The sequence below is a fragment of the Nematostella vectensis genome, chromosome 12, assembly GCF_932526225.1.
Source record: "Nematostella vectensis chromosome 12, jaNemVect1.1, whole genome shotgun sequence".
Classification (NCBI taxonomy): Eukaryota; Metazoa; Cnidaria; class Anthozoa; order Actiniaria; family Edwardsiidae; genus Nematostella; species Nematostella vectensis.
The window spans coordinates 12330303-12354198 of NC_064045.1; the positions used below are offsets into that span (position 1 = coordinate 12330303).

Genomic DNA, 23896 nt, shown 5'->3' on the forward strand with positions numbered 1-23896 from the left:
ACCTGCAAGTACCTGTAATGCTAAACCAAACCATTTATGTTTGAATTCGTATTCTAAAAACATACACAAATAAAGGGTGTATTCACATATAATTTTATTCACAAACTAATTAAATTCATAAACATAAATTCATTGTAAAAGTGCAATGACACAATAACTTTAGTAAATCTAAATCAAAACTCTAAATGAAACCGTGAATCTTCACGCTTTCATTATCTTGAAAAAAGAAAAGAAACTTTTTTAGATTAATGAGGTTAATTGCCTGTTATTGCCTTCGTTGTAGAAAATGTGGTGTTTGAAAACGACGGGAGGCTTGTTCATAAATTTTCTATTAATGGCGTTTTAGCGGAAAAAGCGCTTTTTCTTGGCGTTTTTATCGCGTTTTCTTGCGAGTATTTTCTTTACATTCGCAATGTTCAAATAGTCGTTTTGCGTTTCACAGTGCAGCCCGAGAATAACTCCCTCCACCAGGTGATGTTATGGCGTCAACAGTGCTTTAAAGGGCGATTTATCGGCGTTTTATCTTGCGCTTTTTCTCGGGTACAAACGGTGCGATACTCCAAACAGTAGTAGCAATATGTCTGAAGGCAGTCCAGGTTTTCCGTATCAAATGGGAGAACCGCAGTCATTTTCCGCTCGTTTCCTCGGTGGCTGGAGATGGCGGTGGGCGCGCCGCTCCAACAGCATCCGGATTCTTAGGCTTGTGTTGCATTGCGTTAATAAGAAGACCAATCTCCGTACCAATCACCAACAGCATAAAGTACAGAAACCATCGTTTTACGATGTATTTTCCCAATGTTGCAAGCAGGACGGAGACGCAAATCCCGAACAGCATCTTTATGCTTAGATTTAGATGAGGTGTCGTACCAAATCAAAGTGTTGGTTTGCGCTGTGGGTCTTGGCGTTGTTTTATGATGCAAGTGTGTCACGTGATAAGCACGTGACTTACCTCACCCTATGGTAACCATAAAACAGGGTCTTCCTTTCTTTTCTTATTATCTTCCATATCGAAATGCCATATCTGGGAAAACTTAACCCATTGACTCCTGGCTTTTTTGGAGCTAAATTTACAAAAAACAGACTGAAAACAGATACCTCCCCCCCTATTCTGAGTTTTATACAGCCCGTCAAAGTCAAACACAGCTGCACCTAGTCAGCGGTATCCAAGCTTTCCAACAGTGCTTTGCGCTCCCCACTTTTAATCCCTCGTCGTTGTGCTGAAGCAAGCACAAGTTGATGGTTGCTTGTATTTTTTCAAAAATACAGCTATGAGCATATTGGGAGAGTGTCTCAGGACATCATGAAGTCTATTGGGGCATAATTGAGTGCTTTGCTTATGGATATTTGCAAGCAAAGGTGGATTCATGATGATTTTTTCTTGTTTGGCTTTGCCTGGATGAGAAAATAATTTTCTAATGAATCACCACAGCTCTCCTAAATGCTGTCTTTTCTGAAACCAAATTGATTCCAAAATTGTTTACACTGCTATTCTGGGTCTGTATGACCTGGAATTGATTTGTTTGGCTTCGGGGTGAAAAGACTTATAAAAAACTATCTGACTTTGGGGAGAGCAGTGTTGACTGGCCCTTCCCTCTTTCCCCTGGATTTTTTCCCTGGATCTCCCAGAATTCTTTGCAATACGTAAAGGCATCTTCGTGGTTTTACAAGCCTTCAAGGAGTGGACATGTGTCTTGAGGCCATGGAAATGAACCTGGAGGATCCGAATAAAGGTATCTATTTGTGTCTTGAGCTGTGTTTGCTGATCTCTCTCCCTTGTGTGGTATTTTGAGCGTTTTATTGAGAGGGGTGATTCTGTTTTCTTTCCTTGTTCGATTTGAAATTTGTCAAAGAACCTGTGCTATTATTTGGCTTAAGAGTAGTTGCCAACACCTAGGTTGGATTCATATCTTCAAGATCATTTATCCCTTAGACTGATGCCTGAGTATCTTCATCTTGTTGTGTTTATTTTGCATTTATGAATTTTTTGGGTTGTGGGTACTTCCCAAAGCCGGTACAGGCCGGTTGAGGGGTCAATGTGTTAATATTAATCAAAACAGGCGTACAGGGCAAGTAGCCGGTAAAGAAGAAAAAAATTTTCTTGAACTTTCAAAGGCATCCAAGCTATCCCTCACAAAATTCTCTTTTTCTGTTGTAGGAGTTCAAAAGTTTAAACCGCTTGAATGTTGGGAAGGTTTATGAACTTGAAATGTAATATCGTCGCCTTCTGACGATATAGTTACTTTAGAAGTTCTCATGGAGAAGTAAAGTTCTCGAAAGTGCTGAAAGATTGGCTGGTCATTCAATCTCAATTCCAATATGTGTTTCCAATATTGCTCCCAAAGTTATTCAAAACTTTTTCAAATCAAAATACCTATTAATAGTGGTATTCGTTAACCAAAGTATAAATATGGTTCACCAAAAACTGGTAGTCGACTCTGCCAAATTTTCGTTCTATAAACACTTTTTCAGGGCACACTGGACTGAAGTGTTATTAAAGGCGAACATTTGGCAAAGTCGACTACCAGTTTTTGGTGCACCAACCCTTTTCGAATGAAAGGATCCCTTTAACAAGCGGGGACGCTAGTGATGCGATAATCATAACCATCACCTAGCTGCGCCAGGCTCACACCGCCGAGGGTCGAGTGGATCATTTAGTCCAGGAGATAATAAACCTTTGACAGCAAAACACATCCTTTACACACAACTTAACCTTTAGTCTTTTAATACAACTCTTTTGAGAGCAGATAAAATATATCTTACATAATTATACCTTTTGTCTTTTGAAATATACTTAGCTGATTGGTCAATAGTTATTCATGTAAACACAGGTATCCCGGCTACCTGGGTCATTCACCGGAGATGTCCAAGACCATTGACGGGAACCCTTTGCTTTGATGACACAACAGACCATAGAACAAACGGTAGAGCGGAACGTACAGCCTACAGGAGAAAGAAAGACATGTCACGCAATATGTCACACGTATGTCACACAACGGACTATAGAGCAAACGGTACAGCGGAACGTAGCGCCAACCGGAGGAAGTGAGACATGTCACGCAATACGTCACACGTATGTCACACAACAGACTATAGAGCAAACGGTACAGCGGAACGTAGAGCCTACCGGAGGAAGTGAGACATGTCACGCAATAGGTCACACGTATGTCACACATTAGACTATAGAGCAAACGGTACAGCGGAACGTACAGCCTACAGGAGAAAGAAAGACATGTCACGCAATACGTCACACGATATGTCATAACGACCATAGAGCAAACGGTACAGCGGAACGTACAGCCTACAGGAGAAAGAAAGTCACGTCACGCAATACGTCACACGTTGCCGCCGTAGTAAAGTTCAATGCAATGCACAAGCACTTCTTTTGAAAGTCTTCTCATTTGCCTTTTTTTCAAAGAGTAGAGTTGAAATATAAATGAGAGCACAAAGTATAAAGATAAATAAGAAGAAAGGAATGTCACATTTCTAATAAGGCGAGAGTAAATCAAAACGATGTGTTTGGAGACATATAACCACGGGCTGTAGGATAATCTGACTCCGAAATGAAGTCTAATGTCTTGTTAGTGTTGAATAAAGCACGTATTCCTACGTTGACTGGATGTATTCGCTTTGGTTTCGCTCCTCCAGCGAGCTCTGTCCCTACGCTCTTTTGACCTTTCAATCGACGCGCTATGTAACCGCCGCCTGGTAAATAAGTAACACGACCCCCAGCGGCGCATTTTTTCCTTCCCGCTGGGGGTCGTTTTACTCATTTACCCGGCGGCGGCGGTTACAAAGCGCGGCGTTACGTGCTTTATTCAACACTAACAAGACATTAGACTTCATTTCGGAGTCAGATTATCCTATAGCCCGTGATTCGGGAAATAAACGTCGTTCGCCACAGGAACTCCAAACATAAATGCCGACAGAGACAACAATAGGTACGAACAATGTATGACGTAATAAGAGCAAAGATAGGACTGACATCGACTCACGGGAGTGTTGTGTCTAGGTTGCGTAGCAATGATATAAGAGCCTTCCCGGCATGCTCCTGGATATGGACCTCAAGAGATAACAGCTGCGCGTCATGGAGTAATTGGTTTAAACTTCTCAGCTCCTACAACAGAAAAAGAGATTTTTTTGAGTGATAGTTTGGATGCCTTTGAATAGGCGCATCTCCACACGTGAACCCAGGGTTCCTTACGGTCCGGGGACGTCTAGTTATCGGGAGGTTACCTGGTATATATGCACTATTATTCACTCAAACTTTCGCCGCCGAATAAGAGCACAGTTCACAATCGCAGTAACTTCAAAGTCAGAAGAGAGGTAATTCACATAACAGTTTCAAGGCGATTCATGAATAATAAGATACAGCGACGAAGGTGTTTCACCAACTAGGGTTTTATGGCATGTGTAAAATATATACAGGATTGCCGATGACATTCTATTTATCTCCCAATAATGATTCTACTTATATAGGAATATATATTATATATTGATGAATAAACCGTTTAGGATATTCCTTTTATCTCACCTTGTGGTTTGAATATGTCACTTCCCGTCTTCTTGAGCACGTGGTGTTCACGTGATTCCGAGACAACATCTCGGTGGGTAACCAACGATGTAACAAAACACACCTCACCCCGCCCCTCTCAGCATATTTTGCTTCCGCAGAAGTAGGCTTCCGTGGAGACGTTAATGTAAATTCTGCACATGTTCCACATGGGCAACTCCGCTGGACAAACTCTTCCTCTGGAAGAGATAATGGTCATTGAACAGAGTTTGTCCAGAAAATGCAAAAACTGTGCGAAATAACTTTAAATAAATGTTCCCGTCTTCACGCAAATTGTTCCCTTACAATTTTCAGATTGTTTTTTCGAGAAAATCAAAAGCTCAGAGAACCGCTGAGTCTTTATCAGTGGCTAGTGGGAGCGCGCACTCAAATTTTCAGTGGCGACTACAAACTGATGAAGGGGCACGAGCCCCGTCTAAAAGGGCGACTGGATTACATCGAGAGAAGCAGCGAGCTTATTTTGCTGATAAGGGTTAAGAGATTTATAAAGATTTATAGCACGGAGCGACCCTTAATGAGACTGCAATAAGGTTCTCAAAGTTTGCGTCGATTCTGTGTTTAAAGGGAAAGATGACATTTTTAGCCATTTGCGCGCCGAAATTTTATATAAATCCGGATACAGAACAAACATTTTGATGTCAATTTAAGTAAGCCCCCCCCCCCCTCATGCGAAAAAGTTAAGGTTGATCCCCCTATCTTTAAAGCCCTGATAATAATTGCAGTCCCTAATGTCTATCCTTTCAAGCGATCTTTACAAATCTATAATCATACTGTCGTAAACGATCTAATAACGCCCCCTATCTAAAGAACGCCTCCTATCTATTGAACGCCCCCCCTTAGCTTTTAAGTTTGTATTGAACGCCCCTCTCTAACAAACGCCCCCTCTATTAAACGACCCCCTACCCCCATGACATAGGAATTTCGTTGACATAATCAGCCGAAATTGCCTTCTTGCTTAATCAGAGCTTGGCTTCTACTGGGTGAGACTTGCTCAGTGTCAAGAAATGCTTGCTACCGAGGCTATAATTTAACGTGATCCTGAAACTAGAACTGTACTTTGGTTTGTTATATTGTTATAATTTATAATGAACGCCCCTCTCTAATAAACGCCTTCTATTTATTAAAAGCCCCCCTCGGACCATCGAAATTTAATAAACGCCTCGGCGTTTATTACATCACTTACGGTACTGATAGATAGTACGTTTCTCGCATCCTAATTGGATTACTTCAGAAAACTGTCAACACGCTTGCGCACGTTTCTGCCGTGAACATTTAGTTCGCATACGATATTCGCGTGTTTCAACGTTGTGGTTTAGGGAAAACAGATAAAACGTTTCAGACAGAGTGTATTTCATGTCTGGCTCCGGTTGGCAGGCCAATGTGACATTTCAGACAGAGTGTATTTCATGTCTGGATCTGGTTGGCAGGCCAATGTGACATTTCAGACAGAGTGTATTTCATGTCTGGATCTGGTTGGCAGGCCAATGTGACATTTCAGACAGAGTGTATTTCATGTCTGGATCTGGTTGGCAGGCCAATGTGACATTTCAGACAAAGTGTATTTCATGTCTGGATCTGGTTGGCAGGCCAATGTGACATTTCAGACAAAGTGTATTTCATGTCTGGATCTGGTTGGCAGGCCAATGTGACATTTCAGACAGAGTGTATTTCATGTCTGGATCTGGTTGGCAGGCCAATGTGACATTTCAGACAGAGTGTATTTCATGTCTGGCTCTGGTTGGCAGGCCAATGTGACATTTCAGACAGGGTGTATTTCATGTCTGGATCTGGTTGGCAGGCCAATGTGACATTTCAGACAGAGTGTATTTCATGTCTGGATCTGGTTGGCAGGCCAATGTGACATTTCAGACAAAGTGTATTTCATGTCTGGATCTGGTTGGCAGGCCAATGTGACATTTCAGACAGAGTGTATTTCATGTCTGGCTCTGGTTGGCAGGCCAATGTGACATTTCAGACAGAGTGTATTTCATGTCTGGATCTGGTTGGCAGGCCAATGTGACATTTCAGACAGAGTGTATTTCATGTCTAGATCTGGTTGGCAGGCCAATGTGACGTTTCAGACAGAGTGTATTTCATGTCTAGATCTGGTTGGCAGGCCAATGTGACGTTTCAGACAGAGTGTATTTCATGTCTAGATCTGGTTGGCAGGCCAATGTGACGTTTCAGACAAAGTGTATTTTATGTCTGGATCTGGTTGGCAGGCCAATGTGACGTTTCAGACAGAGTGCATTTCATGTCTGGATCTGGTTGGCAGGCCAATGTGACATTTCAGACAGAGTTTATTTCATGTCTGGATCTGGTTGGCAGGCCAATGTGACATTTCAGACAGAGTGTATTTCATGTCTGGATCTGGTTGGCAGGCCAATGTGACATTTCAGACAGAGTGTATTTCATGTCTGAATCTGGTTGGCAGGCCAATGTGAGAGCAGGGTACAGTACACTCAGAACAGAAGATTTTATTTCTCAAGATAACCATTTATTTCAAACAATAAGGATGAGTATCTACAAAAGTTTCAGATAATGTCGAAAACTCCGTGACAAAACTAGAATTGAATAACGACAGATCAATTTCCTGCAAGATTTCCTAATTGCTTAAAAACAAGTGTTCGCCAAATGCCCAGAAAATAGTATCAGAGCAAATGGTATCGTCAGTAAGGAACTCTCAGATATTATAAATTATAACAATCAATTGTCAAATTATTATAGACAAATTTTAAAGAAGAATTTATCTGACAGCAGTAAAATAACTAAACATATTAACCCCTCCCCCCCCCAGGGATTGTTATCGCACGAGCACGCATGTGCATTTCTGATTAGTATTCGGATTGGTCTGTTGAAAGCGATCCGAAATGCTACTAAAAGCTACGGCGGCCTATTCGCACAGGATTTACTTCAAAGAGAAGCACTATAACTAAATTAAATTAATCGAGATTTTCATTTGCATTTGCAACTTATAAATTTATCATTGTGCTTCTTGTCGCACAGCTCAATCTAAAATATAAATTATAAATTTTCTCTAGTAACATTATCTTGATCCAAATTTAGGAAACAATGAGATATTCAAATTAAAGTCAATTTTTGACTTGCGTGACAGGTGTTGTCCGTCTATCTTGCGTGACAAGTGTTTTCCATTTATCTTGCGTGACAAGTGTTGTCCATCTATCTTGCGTGACAAGTGTTGTCCATCTTTCTTGCGTGACAAGTGTTGTCCATATGTCTTGCGTGACAAGTGTTGTCCATCTATCTTGCGTGACAAGTGTTGTCCATCTATACTGCGTGACAAATGTTGTCCATCTGTCTTGCGTGACAAGTGTTGTCCATCTATCTTGCGTGACAAGTGTTGTCCATCTATCTTGCATGACAAGTGTTGTCCATCTATATTGCGTGACAAATGTTGTCCATCTATACTGCGTGACAAGTGCTGTCCATCTATCTTTTGTAGCACGTCTTCGTGTTGTGTGAAATGGCCACACCTTACACGTAACCCCATGTCATTCTTTGTGTTGCATGCCGTCATTTTTATCTATAGTCATGTTGTGTGACATCGATGTATTGCGGACACCAGTTACTTTTTCGATCTTTATGTTGGGTTCATCAGTCTTTGTGTTGTGTGACAGTCCATGTAATGCAACGCTGACGTCACTCCTCGCGTTGCGTGACACGTAATCGTGACCTCAATCTTTGTCTTGCGTGACCTTCTGTAGCGTACGCACGAATCCCTTGTATAAACTGACAGACGAACTGCGCATGTAGGTTTCCTCGTAGGGCATGTGGTGTTCGCGCATCCATTTATTTTTCTCCACATTATAGCACTCCACCATTTGCCTCATCTCAGAGTCGAGGCTATCACTCCCAGTCCCACCGAGCACGTAGATACGGTCACGCAACAGCGAGGCACCCGCGTGGTATCTTGGGACACGCATGGGCGCGATCTCATGCCACTGATCCACCGCTATGTCGTACACCTCGCACGAGCGCATTGCCTGCCGGGAAAACGCGTCTACAGTCCCGCCGAACACGTAGATTTTCCCGCCAAAATGGGCACCACAGGCACACCCGCGCTTTTCAGTCATCGGTGCGAGCTTTGTCCACGTGTTTAACTTAGGGTCATAACGCTCCAAGACATCTTGAAAATCATTATCGCCCAAGCCCCCGATAGAGTACACATAGCGGTTATCGCTGACCGCGCAGACACTGGAACGACGGGAGCTGATTGGCGCAACAAGCGACCACACGTTTGTGGTGGGATCGTACTTTTGGACGGTGTCGCAGCGCCGCCGAGAGCTCTCCGAGCCAAACTCGATCCCACCGATCACGTATAGATTACCGTTGAGGGACGTCGTGCCGACGAGTTTGACTCGGCGCTTCATCGGTGCTACAAGCGACCACGTATTGGTCTTCGGGTCAAAACGCTCTACGCTTTGATGGAAACACTCGTCTTTTCCACCAATCGCGTAGATAAAACCACAACTCGCGCTCAACCCGTGCCGGCACCGCTTGACTGTCATTCGTGACAACTCGTACCAGGACCCCTCGCTCGGGATGTAGCAATACGTAAGGTCTCGGACGGAGCCGTCTGGTCCCAGGCCCCCGCAGGTCAGCAAGGCATCAAGATGGTGCTCCAGGCATTTACGGGGTCGCTGTGCCAGGAGCGGTGCATCAGCAGTGTGCTGCTGCTTGATGGCTTCAAGGATTTTCGCCATGCATTCTGGGTTGGACTTCACCAGGGGATTGGGTACTAAGGTCGCAAAGAGATAGCTGACAGTGATAGAGGTCAGACGGATGTGGCGAAATAAGTCCGCGAAATAATCCTCTCTTTTCTCGGGGTCGTACTTGATCCACTCCACAACAGTCTCGAACACTTCTTCTTCGTTCCCAATCACTAAATCCTCACTCGCGATCAAGTCTTCGATTTGCTTGGCCCCCAGGCGCATAAAGTCCTTGGAGCGGCCAACCGCGGCAAAATTCTTCTTGATCAGCTGACTGGCATAGAACTTTAGATCCTTGCATTCATACTTCTCCCCGAATTTATAAAAATAAATGCAATTCGAGGAGGTCATGTGACGTTCTAAGTACTTGCAAGCAATTCCCTTCAGTCTTGGAATCAGTAGATAATTGGCAGAGGCTATCAAATCTTCTGCGTTCAACTCCGTGACTGTAATTTCTCCAGTGTACAAATAAGTCAGAATATGGTTCATAACGGAAGCTCTAAGCTCTTGAAGCTTCACGCTCGGTGCGTTTTTCTCTATCATTTCACTGGTAAAAAGACCATAAAAGTACTTGGAACTAGCAGCCAGTACAATGCGATGAGCCGGGAACTCTTTGCCTTCCACTACCAGCGTCACATCACATAACTTACACTCTTGCCGTATGCGCTCTGCGGATCTAGTAACACACGCGCTATACTCTGAGTGCGTCTCAGTGATAAAGCTTTCCATAGCTGTTGTTGTTATGAACAAGCCTTGACTCAATCTAGTGGGATTTTGCGATGACAAATCGGTTTAATTGTCGCGCTCCTTCCAGAGACCGTTCTCCGGTATTCACCGAGTTTCATTCACCGTCGCGGCGCGGTCTTCGCTCAAAAAACCTCACACTGACTGCCGCAGTGCGAGCTCCGACAATGACCTTGAACGGTCTCGATAAAAACTTGGCTCTGTTGGAGGCTGTTAGGAGACGTGAAGTTGAAGGTTTCTCGTTACATAATAATGGTACGAATTATGTGCATAATTACTCTACGCTGTCAATCGATTTGGCACTTACACAAACATTGCCACCAAAAATGCACTCAAGCAACGTCGTTCTCACTTAATTTGTAAGTTAAATTACCCAACTTTCAATATTATCACAGTATGTATAAAGCTCAACACTCGATTAAAGATAAACAAAAACAATCGTCGAGCTATTTATGCGGAATTGAATTTATCAAACTGTTTTCAAATCTAATTACAGATGATTTGTTTAGTCTCGAGTGGAACTCTGGAATTGTTTTCATCTGAATGTGCTCTTCATTTATTCTGCGTTAAAGGAAACGGATAATATATTAAAATAAATTAAATAATTAATTTCGAAATCGAGGTGAATGAATAGCACACACTCTCGGGTGGGTCTCGAATAGAATATTCCTGGATCGAAACACGTATTTTTTTGCTGTATCGCTGTGAATGCTGACCCAAATAGCTGTAAACAATGTCACACGGTCTAGCGACTCACACCATAAACTGCCTGCAGCATGACTAGCGAGTTGTGGACGAATGTCTGGATTCTACGCACCCCAAGGGGGAGTTTTATCTAACAATCTGACTTCTTCGAATCACAGAAGACAGGGCGGATCTAGCTTTTTGCTAAGGGAGGATCTAATGAGGGAAGTAATGAGAGAAGAAATATATATATATATATATATATATTGAGTTACATTGACTTTCTGACTCCCACAGGCTTTTTTATTGATAAAGTCAACACGTCAAGCTTGGACAGTATTTTTATGAAAAGGGTTGAAAGTTCGCCCTTCTAAAAAAGTGACGTGCTCCAGGAGACCACCATCACGGCTCCAGTGAAAAGTGATATCGGAAACTCGTGCTAATTTGTGGCGCCCTGTCCCCACAAGGGTTTATAAAAACCGATGACCGCTGAGAAAAAATGTCTATCAGACACCCTATTGTTATTAAAAAAGACAATCGTCTCATTGCATAAAAAAATTCAAATAGACCATCCAAGATGAAGCTTGATAGTTAATAACGATGTGTGGTTGTTACTTGGTTATGCTTTGCTTGACTCGGTATGGTGCGGGAGGAAAAAATGACAACGTCATTGATTTTCTTAAATCAACCTTCTAGATACATCGATAACTTATAGAGTTTAGACCCAGTTATAATCAAGACAAAGTTTAAACAAACTAGTTTGCTTAGTCGATAAATGGATGGGCAATTCGTATGGTAGTAGTGAATGGGTGTTACAGAATGTCGATCACCCACTCCATTGCTATTGTTTATCATCGAAAATACAACGGTTTATTTGCGAGAAAACTTCAACATAACAATCTTCGAATGAAGTCTGATATGATATTGACAATATTTGATTGAAATTTTCTTAGTTACTTGCTTACATTAGCCGATGGAAATGGATGCTTTGTGTGACTCGCCATTGAAGGGGAGCATAAAATGGCCGCGTGATTGGCCTTATTTAAACTTTGGTTTTATATGCACAATACGACACGGTAACCAAACGTTCCTATTACAGGGGTTAGCACTGCCAATGTCCCACAAGTTTTAAATGTAAATACTCAGGGTGTTGTGTCTCAAGTCTCCGCTTGTAATGTAAAACAATACAAAACAAAATTTATTAACATGGAATAACAAAACTTTGCTTTTAGTTGTGTTTGGTCTAAACAAACTTAAATCAATCTACTCTTCTGAGATAACACTTCAAACCTTAACTATCAAAATCGCCTTTAGCCACAGGCAGCCCAAAGCTATGTCAGTGGTTTATAAAGAAATTGTATGGGGAAATTTGAATGCTAGAAAAAAATCATTTATCGTGAAAAAATATAAAACTATAGACATTGTAATATTATGTTTGAGTTTTCCTTCATTTCAAAGTTGACGATAGAATGTCAGTAGAGCTGAAATCAGTAAAACTTTATTGTGGTTATATTCTTATACCATATATATGACGTGACATAGCTATAAAAACAAGGTCTGGTCGTATGATTGTGTCGCCGATTTCTACTAAATCCAGTCAGTTAAAAGTAGAAAAATAGTTTAATGAAAAGTAGCTTAATGTACTGAACAGCTATGTAGATACATACGGGGTGGGTACAGCTCCCTTCTTATATGTACCGAACAGCTATGCAGATACATATCTCTCCACACAGGCAAAATAAAAGCAATGCCGAAAACGCCCGAGGATTGACGAAAATGGAGTTTGCCTGAGGGCGGTCCCTAAAGGCCTTCTAGCAGACTTCGATCCCCTCGGGATATCAGAGTCACATAAAAAAGATCATACACCTATTTCCCCTGCGAATCGATATATCCGTAACTCGCAGTGGCTCATTTGGGTAACCTTTAAATGGCTGAATCCTGGTCACTTAAAGCGAGGGGCCTCACAAGATCATCACAAGATGAGGTAGAAATAAATTAACGAACAAATAAATAAGTAAATCAATTAATAACATAATTGAATAAGTAAATAAATAATACGTAAATCAATGAGTATAATTTAAAAAACTATTTTAAAAAATAATTCAAAAATCAATGAGTATAATTTTGAAAACATTTGCTGGAAGCTGAGATCAATTAATATTCTTATCCTCGCCCGATGAGTCTTGTGTACTCTAAGATCTATAGCTAATATCATGTCTGATCTCTTAAAGTAGACTCATTACATAAGAGCTGCCGAAGGATGCAATTGGTGTATCGAGTAATTTGACGATCGAGACCGCAAAGCTGCAGCGGGCGCGTATTATTTGGCGGACGTGTTTCCTGGATTCTAATTATACTGCACGAAAATACAAAAATTGTACATAATACCTCAAAATAACTACAAAGAACGAAGAAACTGCGAATACTGAATGCACTAAATCCAGGGGCGGACCCGGAAAACGCATGGGGAGAAACGTATGGCCCATCCCTGTATATCTAATATATCTACAGCTGTGAAAAGAACCTCGTGAAAACGCGAGCGTGTCTACTGTTCTTTCTCTCTCTCTCTCCAGGGATTCTAGTGCTTTACAAAGCTGCTAAATAGATATTTCTACTAGATTATAAAAAAATTCGCCCCATGTAAGGTAATCCGGAATCCGAAATCCAGATTTTTTTAGCCCTGAAGATTTTTTTAGCCCTGAGTCAGGAATCCAGAATCCAAGTAAGTTTGGAATCCGGAATCCATATCTTTGGAAATCCACTCATTGAAATTCATGTTAAAAAAAAACTAACAACAAACCTAAAAAGCCGAGCACGAAAGAAAAGGAAAGTAACGTTGTCCCTCGAGCTCTTGCCTTAATTAACAATTTTTTTATCTATCAGGATCTGTAAATCTTGAAACACCAAAAAAAAAAAACGTTTTCTGCAACCGTGTCTACTTCTCTTTTTTTATTAAACAAAAAGACTACGATGAAAACGGGTTTTAAATACACTAAAATCTCGTTAATACTTGATTGGAATCCGGAATCTACGATGGGTTGGACCCGGAATCCAAGGGTCGGAAACCGGAATCCAGAGACTGGAATCCAGAATCCAAAATCTTCTTGGATTACCTTACATGGGGCGAAACAATGCTTAGTCATTTTTAAATGACACAGCAAAAATCGAAACATAATATTTTTATGTCTGAGGCTAGACATTTGGATAACAAGGATTAAGTCAGCAACAAGTGCGCTTAAATGACCTTGTGATATAAGCAATTAAAATAATCCAAGAACCCACTTCACAACCAAGGCCTAGATGTCTCTTGAAGGATTTAATATCCTAAGCTCGTTCATCGAAGCAAACATGCTTTGACAGAGCCTCAAAAAAGCTATGCAATAGCACCAAGGTCGTTGCACTGCCTCAAGCGTTCTTTTTATAGTTCGTTAAAAGGTCTCATTTTACAAAAAAATACATACTATACACCTTTTTTAAATTTAAATATTCCTTTTTCTCAATGTTTCTGTTTTACAGTATTTTTTGACATTTTGGGTATTAAAAACACACAATACCATACAAGGTCCCACAGTATTCAACCAGAGTCAAGTGCCTTAATCAACATTTCCCATTTTCTTAAATGAATGGGTAATTTATTTGTTAAATATGCTGCATGTCGCTCTACTTTTTCCGAATAAACGAGGCGTTGCTTAAACATTTTCAAAGAGGGAACCCTAAAAACATCCCTTCCTCTATATATACATATTTTATACATCAAAAGCACAAAATTAGTTGCAGGGTTATCAGATTCAACCCCAAATATAATGTTACTAAAATTGAGATCTGGCAAGGCCCATCCAACGTCTTTCAACCAGTCACAAATTTCGAAATACAGAAAATACATACTATACACCTATTTCAATAGTTAAGGTTCCACCCGCGAATCAATGTAACGCAACCCGCAGTGATTCATGGGTAATGTATAAATGGCTGAATCCTGGTCTCTTGATGCAGTGTAAACGTTTAGAGGTACATAAACAAGATTGCTAAAGCTTTCCAACCCTATGTTTATTTTACGCTTATTTTTTTTATTTATATTTGATACCCATGAACCACCGCGGGTTACGACACATGGATTCTAGAGTGCACCCTTTTTATTAAATAGGTGTACACATAGTAAGCTAACGAGAAAACCTTATAGCGTTTAGAACGAAAATATTGGAAATTAATGATCGTTACATGTTGCGTGGAAGTTTTGTGGTCTCAAATATATATAAAAAAACACTTTATTTGCTGCAAATGTTACAGCCACGCGACAGCGCGACAAACAGTTGAAACGTTGAAAAATGTATGGTCAAATCAATAGGCCATTCGAGCTATACGCATGCGCGAGCACTCGACAGGGAAACCTGCCTCAACTACCGTCATGCAGCGCGCGCTTCGTTTGGTGCAAGCATAAAAACTCGCGCGCTGCATTCTGGTAGTTGAGGTAGGTTTCTATGGTAATGCGCGCGCATTAGGCTTGCATGGCCTATTTCTCAGCCAATGCTGTAGTGTTTAAGCTGTGAAAAAAAAACCCGCCATTTTGACCAGAAAAAGACGATAAAATGGCTCTGAAATTGCGCTTAAGATTCTTCATTAAGAACTGGTAAAGGCATGTATAAGTAGGATGAGACTGGCGTTAACCCGTTGATCTCTCGTAAGGTGTTTTATCTCACGCGTAAGGTGTTTTATCTTGCGCGTAAGGTGTTTTGTCTCTCGCGTAAGGTGTTTATCTCACGTGTAAGGTTTTCTATAACGCACGTAACTTCTATCTTCTATCTCACGGTAATTACATGCATAAGGTCTTCTATCTCGCGCGTTATGTGTTTTATCTCACGCGTAAGGTCTTTAATCTCCTGCGTAAGGTGTTTTATCTCGCGCGTAAGTCTCATCTCACGCGTAAGGTGTTTTATATCGCTTGTAAAGTTTTTATCTCGCGCGTAAAGTGTTTTATCACGCGCGTAGTGTTTTATCTCAAGCGTAAGGTGTTTATCTCGTACGTTAAGTGTTTTATCTCAAGCGTAAGGTGTTTTATCTCGTAGGTTAAGTGTTTTATCTCAAGGGTAAGGTGTTTTATCTCGTACGTTAAGTGTTTTATCTCAAGGGTAAGGTGTTTTATCTCGTACGTTAAGTGTTTTATCTCACGCGTAAGGTTTTACCTCACCCGTAAGGCCTCCTATCTCATGCGTAAAATGCTTTATCTCACGCGTAAATCGGAACATTTTTTTGCAGCTAACCCCCTAAACGAACAAACAGTTAAACCCACGAACAAGCTTTTATGAAGAATTACGCGCGGGCCGCTTGTTGACATGACATGTCACCAACAATAAATAACGATTCACAAAGAACCTACCAGCAAGCAACTGTTGGGCTTCTTTCTGCATCTCACGGAATCGACGTAGCATATGCTGCCATTTTGAATAGCACTTGTACACAGTTTCCCACGAATTGCAGTCCTCTGATATCGACTCACTTTGGTGAATAAGGGATTCCAGAACTGAACACAGTAGCTCATGCTCCTTAAGCAACTTACTAGAACCTCTCATGAGATCCATGTGGGAAACCCGATCTTTTTCCGTGGCATAGGGCGAACGTTCAGCGAACGTTTTTTCAAGTTTACAAGTAAATGTTTCCGAGGTATTTTCTAAGCTGTCATATGATTCCAAGATCATTTGTTCAGCTCGCTCACAGAGTTTTATATTCGTTGTTTTTAGTTTTCGATATTTCTTGGGTATGGTCAAAGAGTGGCCGTCCTCTAGGAGACTAAAGTGTTTTTCCCCTTTGGCAGCTATACTTGTTTCTTGATTTTTTTCTATCATAGAATTAAACCCATATTTTAATTTATCAGTAATTTCTGAACTATCATTTTTGATTTTATTTGTCCTTTCACTTTCCACATTCTGTTGTTCCTCTCTCGAGTAAGATTGTCTAGTTTTTGCTGAATCAGAAATTTCTTGGCATACATAACGCCTCTCTTGTCTCGGACTCATCTCCCCCGTCCCGTGATCATCCAGTGGTCTCGTATTCATCATGCATGGGTCACTACCAGAGTTATCTCTATAGCTCTGAGCCATTGAACTTTGGTCACAAATAGAAGCTGGTGATACGTCTTTTGGCAGTCCTTGAACTACAGGAATTTGCTTGGGGACAAGTAATTTCCTGGTTTCCTTTTGTTGAACTAAAGTATAATAAATAAAGAAAAGGAATAATATAATAATAAATAATGCGGATGCTGTACCATTGAGAATGCGCCATGACACATCCTGAAAGGTGGAGCTTTACCTGGTGCCGCCTTTCCCCCTCCCCTGTCAATCACTGTGTTGAGGTAATCCCTGGCGCTACACTGTCCGCTTCCCGACTCTGCGTTTCCTTTAGAATTCACTTTTTTTCCATATGATGCACCATACGTGGTTCTCATTGGTGTCTGCTTTGTCCTATCTTTTTTCATCAACACTGGTTGCTTTACAACAGGTTTTACAACAGGTTTGACACTACCCGGGCTGCCTGTGGTTGAGGGTTTAGTTGCCATGGCAACAGGCTTGACACTACTTGGGTGCCCTGTGATAGAAGACTTAGTTGCCTTAGCAACATGCTTGGCACTACTTGGGCGCCCTGTGGATGAGAGTTTGGCTGCCATAGCAACAGGTTGAACACAACTTTGTAGCCCTGATGTTGATGGTCTAGTTGCTATGGGTTTTCTAGTCCCTTTGAATCTAAGCTCTTTTTCTGAACATGCAAAGCATTGGAGATGATTAGTGATATGACTATCTGACAAAAAGTGCCTGTGGTTATTTTGTAAACCAACAAAACAGAAAATTCTAGACTGTAATACCTGATTTAGTTGGATCTGCAGTAAGGCGCTTTCTGTCCTTAGGATTCTCAGCACTTCTCTCTTCGATCTGATAAGAATCAATCAAATGTCACCAGAAGACAGCATACAGTACTATTATAATAACACTCAAAACAAAGGGCAATATAATATTCTGTAAAATAGGTGTAATATACAACATATAATCACACCAAAAAGCAGTTAATTTATGTAAAGATTTGGGATTTAGACCTGCTTTCATTTTTGACACAAGCTATTTTTTGCATTATTATAATTATACTATTATACTATTATGTGATGAAATAAACTTAATGGATTGATATTATATACAATGCTTTAGTATTTGCTTCAAATTTACATCGCAAGACATGATTAAGTGCACATAACATGCAATCGACTTTCCTCATCAATATAAATATGGACCACTTTGCAGCGAGTGCCAGCATCCCTAGCGAGTATTTTTGTACCCTTAGGTTTATGAGGTGCAATGAGAGCCCAGAACTTCAGTTCAAAAAGAGCAATGCTTTAAAATTTTGAAATGAATCAAGGTCATCTAACTAGAAGCAAAGTCTGTCGCACTGTGCTATTGTAACTTTTGAACCAAAAGGTAATGGTTTTATATTATACTTTTTTCTGGATTTCTCTTGCTTGCTGTGCCTTGGCAAGGATCTCATCCAAAGCTTGTATATCAGGGTTTGGAGCTGAAATATGTCACAGAACAAGTAAGCATCGTTTCCTGGATGAACACATCAACTTGCATGTAAAAAACAATAGTTCCATAGCCTCCCAACATCAAATTCACAGGGAGACTTCCAAGAGATTTCCTGCAGAGCATACTCTGATACTGAATTTCTTATCATGAAATTCTATAAGAAAATATTTTTTTTCTCATTCAGGTTGTTGTAGTCACCTAAAATATTTGTTTGTTTTTATTTGCTACTTAATATTGCAAGGCAATTGCACTTTGAAACTCCTTTGTGCTTTGAAACACCTTATATTGCTTCACGAGGACTACTGCATCTACAGGGGGGACATGAAGTCTACTGCATCTACAGGGGGGGCATGAATGCTACTGCATCTACAGGGGGGACATGAAGTCTACTGCATCTACAGGGGGGACATGAAGTCTACTGCATCTACAGGGGGGACATAAAGTCTACTGCATCTACAGGGGGGGCATGAAGTCTACTGCATCTACAGGGGGGACATGAAGTCTACTGCATCTACAGGGGGGACATGAAGTCTACTGCATCTACAGGGGGGACATAAAGTCTACTGCATCTACGGGGGTGGGCATGAAGTCTACTGCATCTACAGGGGGGACATAAAGTCTACTGCATCTACAGGGGGGACATGAAGTCTACTGCATCTACAGGGGGGACATGAAGTCTACTGCATCTACAGGGGGGACATGAAGTCTACTGCATCTACAGGGGGGACATAAAGTCTATTGCATCTACAGGGGGGACATGAAGTCTACTGCATCTACAGGGGGGGCATAAAGTATATTGCATCTACAGGGGGGACATAAAGTCTACTGCATCTACAGGGGGGACATAAAGTCTACTGCATCTACAGGGGGGACATGAAGTCTACTGCATCTACAGGGGGGACATAAAGTCTACTGTATCTACAGGGGGGACATAAAGTCTACTGTATCTACAGGGGGGACATGAAGTCTACTGCATCTACAGGGGGGACATGAAGTCTACTGCATCTACAGGGGGGACATGAAGTCTACTGCATCTACAGGGGGGACATGAAGTCTATTGCATCTACAGGGGGGACATGAAGTCTATTGCATCTACAGGGGGGACATAAAGTCTACTGCATCTACAGGGGGGACATAAAGTCTACTGCATCTACAGGGGGGACATGAAGTCTACTGCATCTACAGGGGGGACATGAAGTCTACTGTATCTACAGGGGGGACATAAAGTCTACTGTATCTACAGGGGGGACATAAAGTCTACTGCATCTACAGGGGAGACATAAAGTCTACTGCATCTACAGGGGGGACATAAAGTCTACTGTATCTACAGGGGGGACATGAAGTCTACTGTATCTACAGGGGGGACATGAAGTCTACTGCATCTACAGGGGGGACATAAAGTCTACTGCATCTACAGGGGGGACATGAAGTCTACTGCATCTTCAGGGGGGACATAAAGTCTAATGCATCTACAGGGGAGACATAAAGTCTACTGCATCTACAGGGGAGACATGAAGTCTACTGCATCTACAGGGGGGACATGAAGTCTACTGCATCTACAGGGGGGACATAAAGTCTACTGCATCTACAGGGGGGACATGAAGTCTACTGTATCTACAGGGGGGACATAAAGTCTACTGCATCTACAGGGGGGACATAAAGTCTACTGTATCTACAGGGGGACATGAAGTCTACTGCATCTACAGGGGGGGGCATATAGTCTATTGCATCTACAGGGGGGCATATAGTCTATTGCATCTACAGGGGGGACATAAAGTCTACTGTATCTACAGGGGGGACATGAAGTCTACTGTATCTACAGGGGGGGCATGAAGTCTACTGCATCTACAGGGGGGACATGAAGTCTACTGCATCTGAGGGGGGGGCATACCTTGCTGCTTTTCTTGTTCAGGTGATACTGGGACAGCAGGTACTAATTCATTATCTGTAGTCATTCCTTGTTTTGATGTTGAGGTGCCATCACCACTACCAGTTGACCTAAACAAGAAACGTCATCAATAACTTTAAAAATTAAAAATTACCTATATCCAACACATAAATTGGCTGAATTGTGCCATGCTATACACTCTGTTTGCTACCCTTTTGCACATGAACAGGCTCTGAGGTGCTAGCTGAAACATGCCCAACTAATAAAATCCTTAGTCCATATATATTTCAGGAATTTACTTGGTGTTCCTTTTTTTCTTTCTGAGCTGTCTGACGCAATCCGACATTCTAAAACAATGGATTTTTAGTTATCTGCATGCCAATTTAGAACATAGCTGTCAACCTCAGGAGATCCAAAATCTTGTGATGAATTAGGGGGGAGGGAAGGGGGGTACCAACTTTGGTTGGGGGGAGGGGGAACCTGGAGCTGGAGAGGTGGGTGGTTAAGGTATGTGTTGTTATTTGTGTACTCTTTACTGGGTATATTGTTGGTACTCTGAGAAGACCCATTCAAAAGATTAACATTCAAATATGTCTGATGGTTTTTCTAATGGTTTTCTTGTACTTTTTATGTTAAGAAGCTCACAACACTGAGTTTATTTATACATTGCGGTGGCTATATGCCCGACAGCCGCGAAAGGTCCGCAATGGACTGAATGCCAGAAAGTTCTTAATTTATTCAGATAACCAAGCAAATTGTCGACCTACTGAGTTCAAAGTATTCTATATTTGTTGAGAAAGGGCAAGCGAATCTGAATTGAGCTTTGTTGTCAATATTGAATGTTTTCTGTGTATAGAAATACAATATTTTTTGCTTTTAAGTTGTTTGTTCTCTTCATTTACAGATTTACACAGAAAGGAAATCGCCAAATAAGCATAGGCTTACCTATAGTATTTGGCAGTAGCGCATATTACACGATGATATTCATCCTTTTCCGCAATTACGGGATAGTATTTCACAGTAATATGAAAACAGAGTGTATGAAAACAAGCCCAAGGCTCGGAAAGAGCCCGAAAGAGAATAGAATATAATTATTTTCTCTCTTGGCTGTAGGGCCATGAGAGAAAGAGAGAAAGGTATAAATGAAAAACTGTCCTTTGCATAGTTAATTACGATTTCTTTAGCGCACCCCTCTCTAATCGCCAATTTCTTCCTTTGTTAGGCAGTGCAGGTGGCGCTGGCTTACTGCCTATTGTTTGCACATACACTATACTATAAACACCACTCCCCCATCCTATTCAGTGTTGTTGCTCCGGAGAAGGGCTAGCGCTTGAAACATCAGCGCAACTACTCTGTTTCACAGAGGCATTCAACATAACTTTTCAACCTTGTGTTGATTTGTCACATTATTATGTCACACACTATCGCAAGCTAGTAAAATCATTGGAATGCCGAAACAAGCAGAAACAAGTAGTCATAGTAACCAATGGAATTCAAATAGTAGTGAGATCAGACAAAAGCCCACAGTTTGCCAGCAGAGAGTTCAAAGAATTTGTGTAAAAGTACGGTTTTCGGCTGGTCACCAGCTCCACCGTCTACCCACAAAGCAACGGCTACATCGAAAGCCAGGGGAAGACAGTTAAGATGCTACTAGAAAAGTACAAAGTCTAACGCCCCACAAGCTTTAGACGAAGAAGCAATGAGCAGGCTTGTTGACAATAAGGGAAGATATTCTACCACGATCGAAACGCAGAACATCTCACCCACTGAGACACGGGCAAGACGTCAATGTACAAGTAATTAAGTACTCTCAAGCATTGTCAGAGACTGACTTAAAGAACCAAGATCATAATTGGTGGTTACTTGTAGTGTATGCAGGACAATTGTATGTAGGTTTCCTGTGCTACACATAACGAGAAACATGTTGAAGTGACTTTGTTAAGTGTTTGCTTGCTCCGATTTCTTTAGGCCTTCGTGGCCTCCACAAAGACGACATTACTCCAGCAGGGCAGGTCTGCGACATGACTGTACATCTACAAGAATCCAAGCCCCGGCCTGTTGAAAACCAAGAACAAAGAACAAACCAAACAACACAGGAACAGGCCAAGGTAGACGATACCACGACGAAGCAACACCCCAGGCTGGCACAACATTAATACGAAGTGGAAGAGCCGCCAAACCACCCACAAGATTGGGACGACACTTTTGCAATGTATTCGAGTCACTACAAGTCCAGAATAAAAAGAACACAAAACCATAACAGTCACTACAGTTTTTTTACTTATTTCCGACTGTTCTCCTGGTCTCCTTCTTGTTTGGCCTTTTGCAATGTGCATGACAAGCACGCGAAAAGAGATAGACAGCTGAAGACGTTTCTGGCTTTATACAATCATGAAAAGTCTTGCGCGCGTTGCAAAAAACAGCGCCAAAACTTTTCGTCTTTTTTTTCTGACAATCAAAGGCAATAACTCATAACCACATTGAAACCAACGCGACCAGAAAGCCAGAACCAAGAATTAGGCTAGCCTCATTCGCAGGCATCTCGAGTGAGTATTTTATTACTTTTTAATATTTTTATGAATTGGCGAGTTGAACCAGAACTAGAAGCCGGACGAGGGGAGGGCGACAAAAGAAAACGGTTTTCCTGACTCCCAGGACCCTGCTCTTTCTTGATCACGCCACAGGAAGTCCTAAATTGATAAAAGCCCTTTCGAAACGCATGCAAAGGCAGGCAGCTATGATCAGGCTACGAATGTCATCCTTACGATGGAAGCATTGAGTAAAACAATCTAATACATTTCAATGCATTTATTAATATTTGCTTCACCAACATGCTTAAATATATAAGATAACATTGATTGGTAGCGAGGTTCCCAGAAAACCTGGAGAAAACCTTGTGATTTCTACTGCTATACGGGTGAGCAGGTGAAGAGGCTCAAAATCTTGTGACACCCACCTAATGCGGGTGAGTTGACAGCTATGTTAGAAAGAATTTCAAGGTTTTATAAGAAGAATTTAGCAAAAACAAATTATTTTCCACAAATAATAGGTACTTCTGATAAGACCCTGGTAACTTACCAGGGTGATAGAAGTTTACGGCATTGCCTGATACAACACTCAGTGACTTGTCTTTTCAGTATACACTGTTTATAAGCCTTTTCAAGCTCAGTGTACAACCTGAAAATATTATATACATAAAATATTGCATGGTAAAATGTGTAGATTGCTGTTTGAAAAGCAAGCATGTCCAAAAAAATGTAATTAATTAGGATTAGAGGGTGATGAGAGCTGAGGGGGGGGGGGGGGGGGGATTGGGGGTAAAACAGATAGGGTAGATTTTGGTCTAAAATGGTTGATTAATGTTTTTCGAAACGTGACAAATCAGAGATCTTCGGAAAATTAGATAATGGTTACTGATCGTGACCGTAACAATGTCGAAAAACTACATTGTACTTGAAGGCCATTTCTACTCGAGAAATTTCAATCTATCTGAAGAATGAGACCCCTATAAGGTTTACTAACAGTTCAACTCCACTTATCGCTACACTGACTACAGCATTATCTCAAGAGAAGCTTGAGGTTAGTCCACTTACTTAAAAAGAATACCATACATTCTCTCGAAGTCGTCTTTATCCTCCAAATTTGCCGCCATTTTGTTTTCTTGCGTAGAATACCGCTGAGCCGAGTGACAGCACAGGTATCCCATTTAGACAGGTTC

General features: G+C 41.4%; 2 protein-coding genes and 1 long non-coding RNA gene across 3 annotated transcripts; 1 reads left to right on the forward strand and 2 right to left on the reverse strand.

Annotated features, from left to right (window-relative positions):
- The first annotated feature begins 1670 nt into the window (after positions 1-1670).
- Positions 1671-2285, forward strand: LOC125557436. Its single transcript, XR_007305271.1, has 2 exons — positions 1671-1730; positions 2156-2285. It is a non-coding gene; the product is annotated as an uncharacterized LOC125557436 (long non-coding RNA).
- A 408-nt stretch (positions 2286-2693) lies between these two features.
- On the reverse strand, positions 2694-23878 carry LOC5520511. Its single transcript, XM_032365586.2, has 10 exons — positions 23772-23878; positions 23257-23355; positions 20182-20288; positions 18206-18279; positions 17582-17648; positions 17032-17475; positions 16103-16927; positions 4532-4749; positions 3993-4114; positions 2694-2940 (listed from the first exon to the last, which is right to left on the reverse strand). Exons 1-10 carry the CDS (start codon positions 23828-23830, stop codon positions 2847-2849), a joined length of 2109 nt encoding a protein of 702 aa, XP_032221477.2. The 5' UTR covers positions 23831-23878; the 3' UTR covers positions 2694-2846.
- On the reverse strand, positions 7046-10393 carry LOC5520510 (kelch-like protein 17). Its single transcript, XM_001640285.3, has one exon. It carries the CDS (start codon positions 10027-10029, stop codon positions 8266-8268), a length of 1764 nt encoding a protein of 587 aa, XP_001640335.2. The 5' UTR covers positions 10030-10393; the 3' UTR covers positions 7046-8265.
- Positions 23879-23896: the final 18 nt, after the last annotated feature.

Bases quoted from the DNA above. Each gene is read 5' to 3' on its own strand.
- LOC5520511 (XM_032365586.2), bottom strand. From the start codon at position 23,830: ATGGCGGCAAATTTGGAGGATAAAGACGACTTCGAGAGAATGTATGGT. The intron at 18,280-20,181 runs GTATGCCCCCCC...GACATATTTCAG, and splicing joins TGAACAAGAAAAGCAGCAAG to CTCCAAACCCTGATATACAA. The intron at 17,649-18,205 runs GTATAATATAAA...GATTCTTATCAG, and splicing joins CAAGAGAAATCCAGAAAAAA to ATCGAAGAGAGAAGTGCTGA.
- LOC5520510 (XM_001640285.3), bottom strand. From the start codon at position 10,029: ATGGAAAGCTTTATCACTGAGACGCACTCAGAGTATAGCGCGTGTGTT.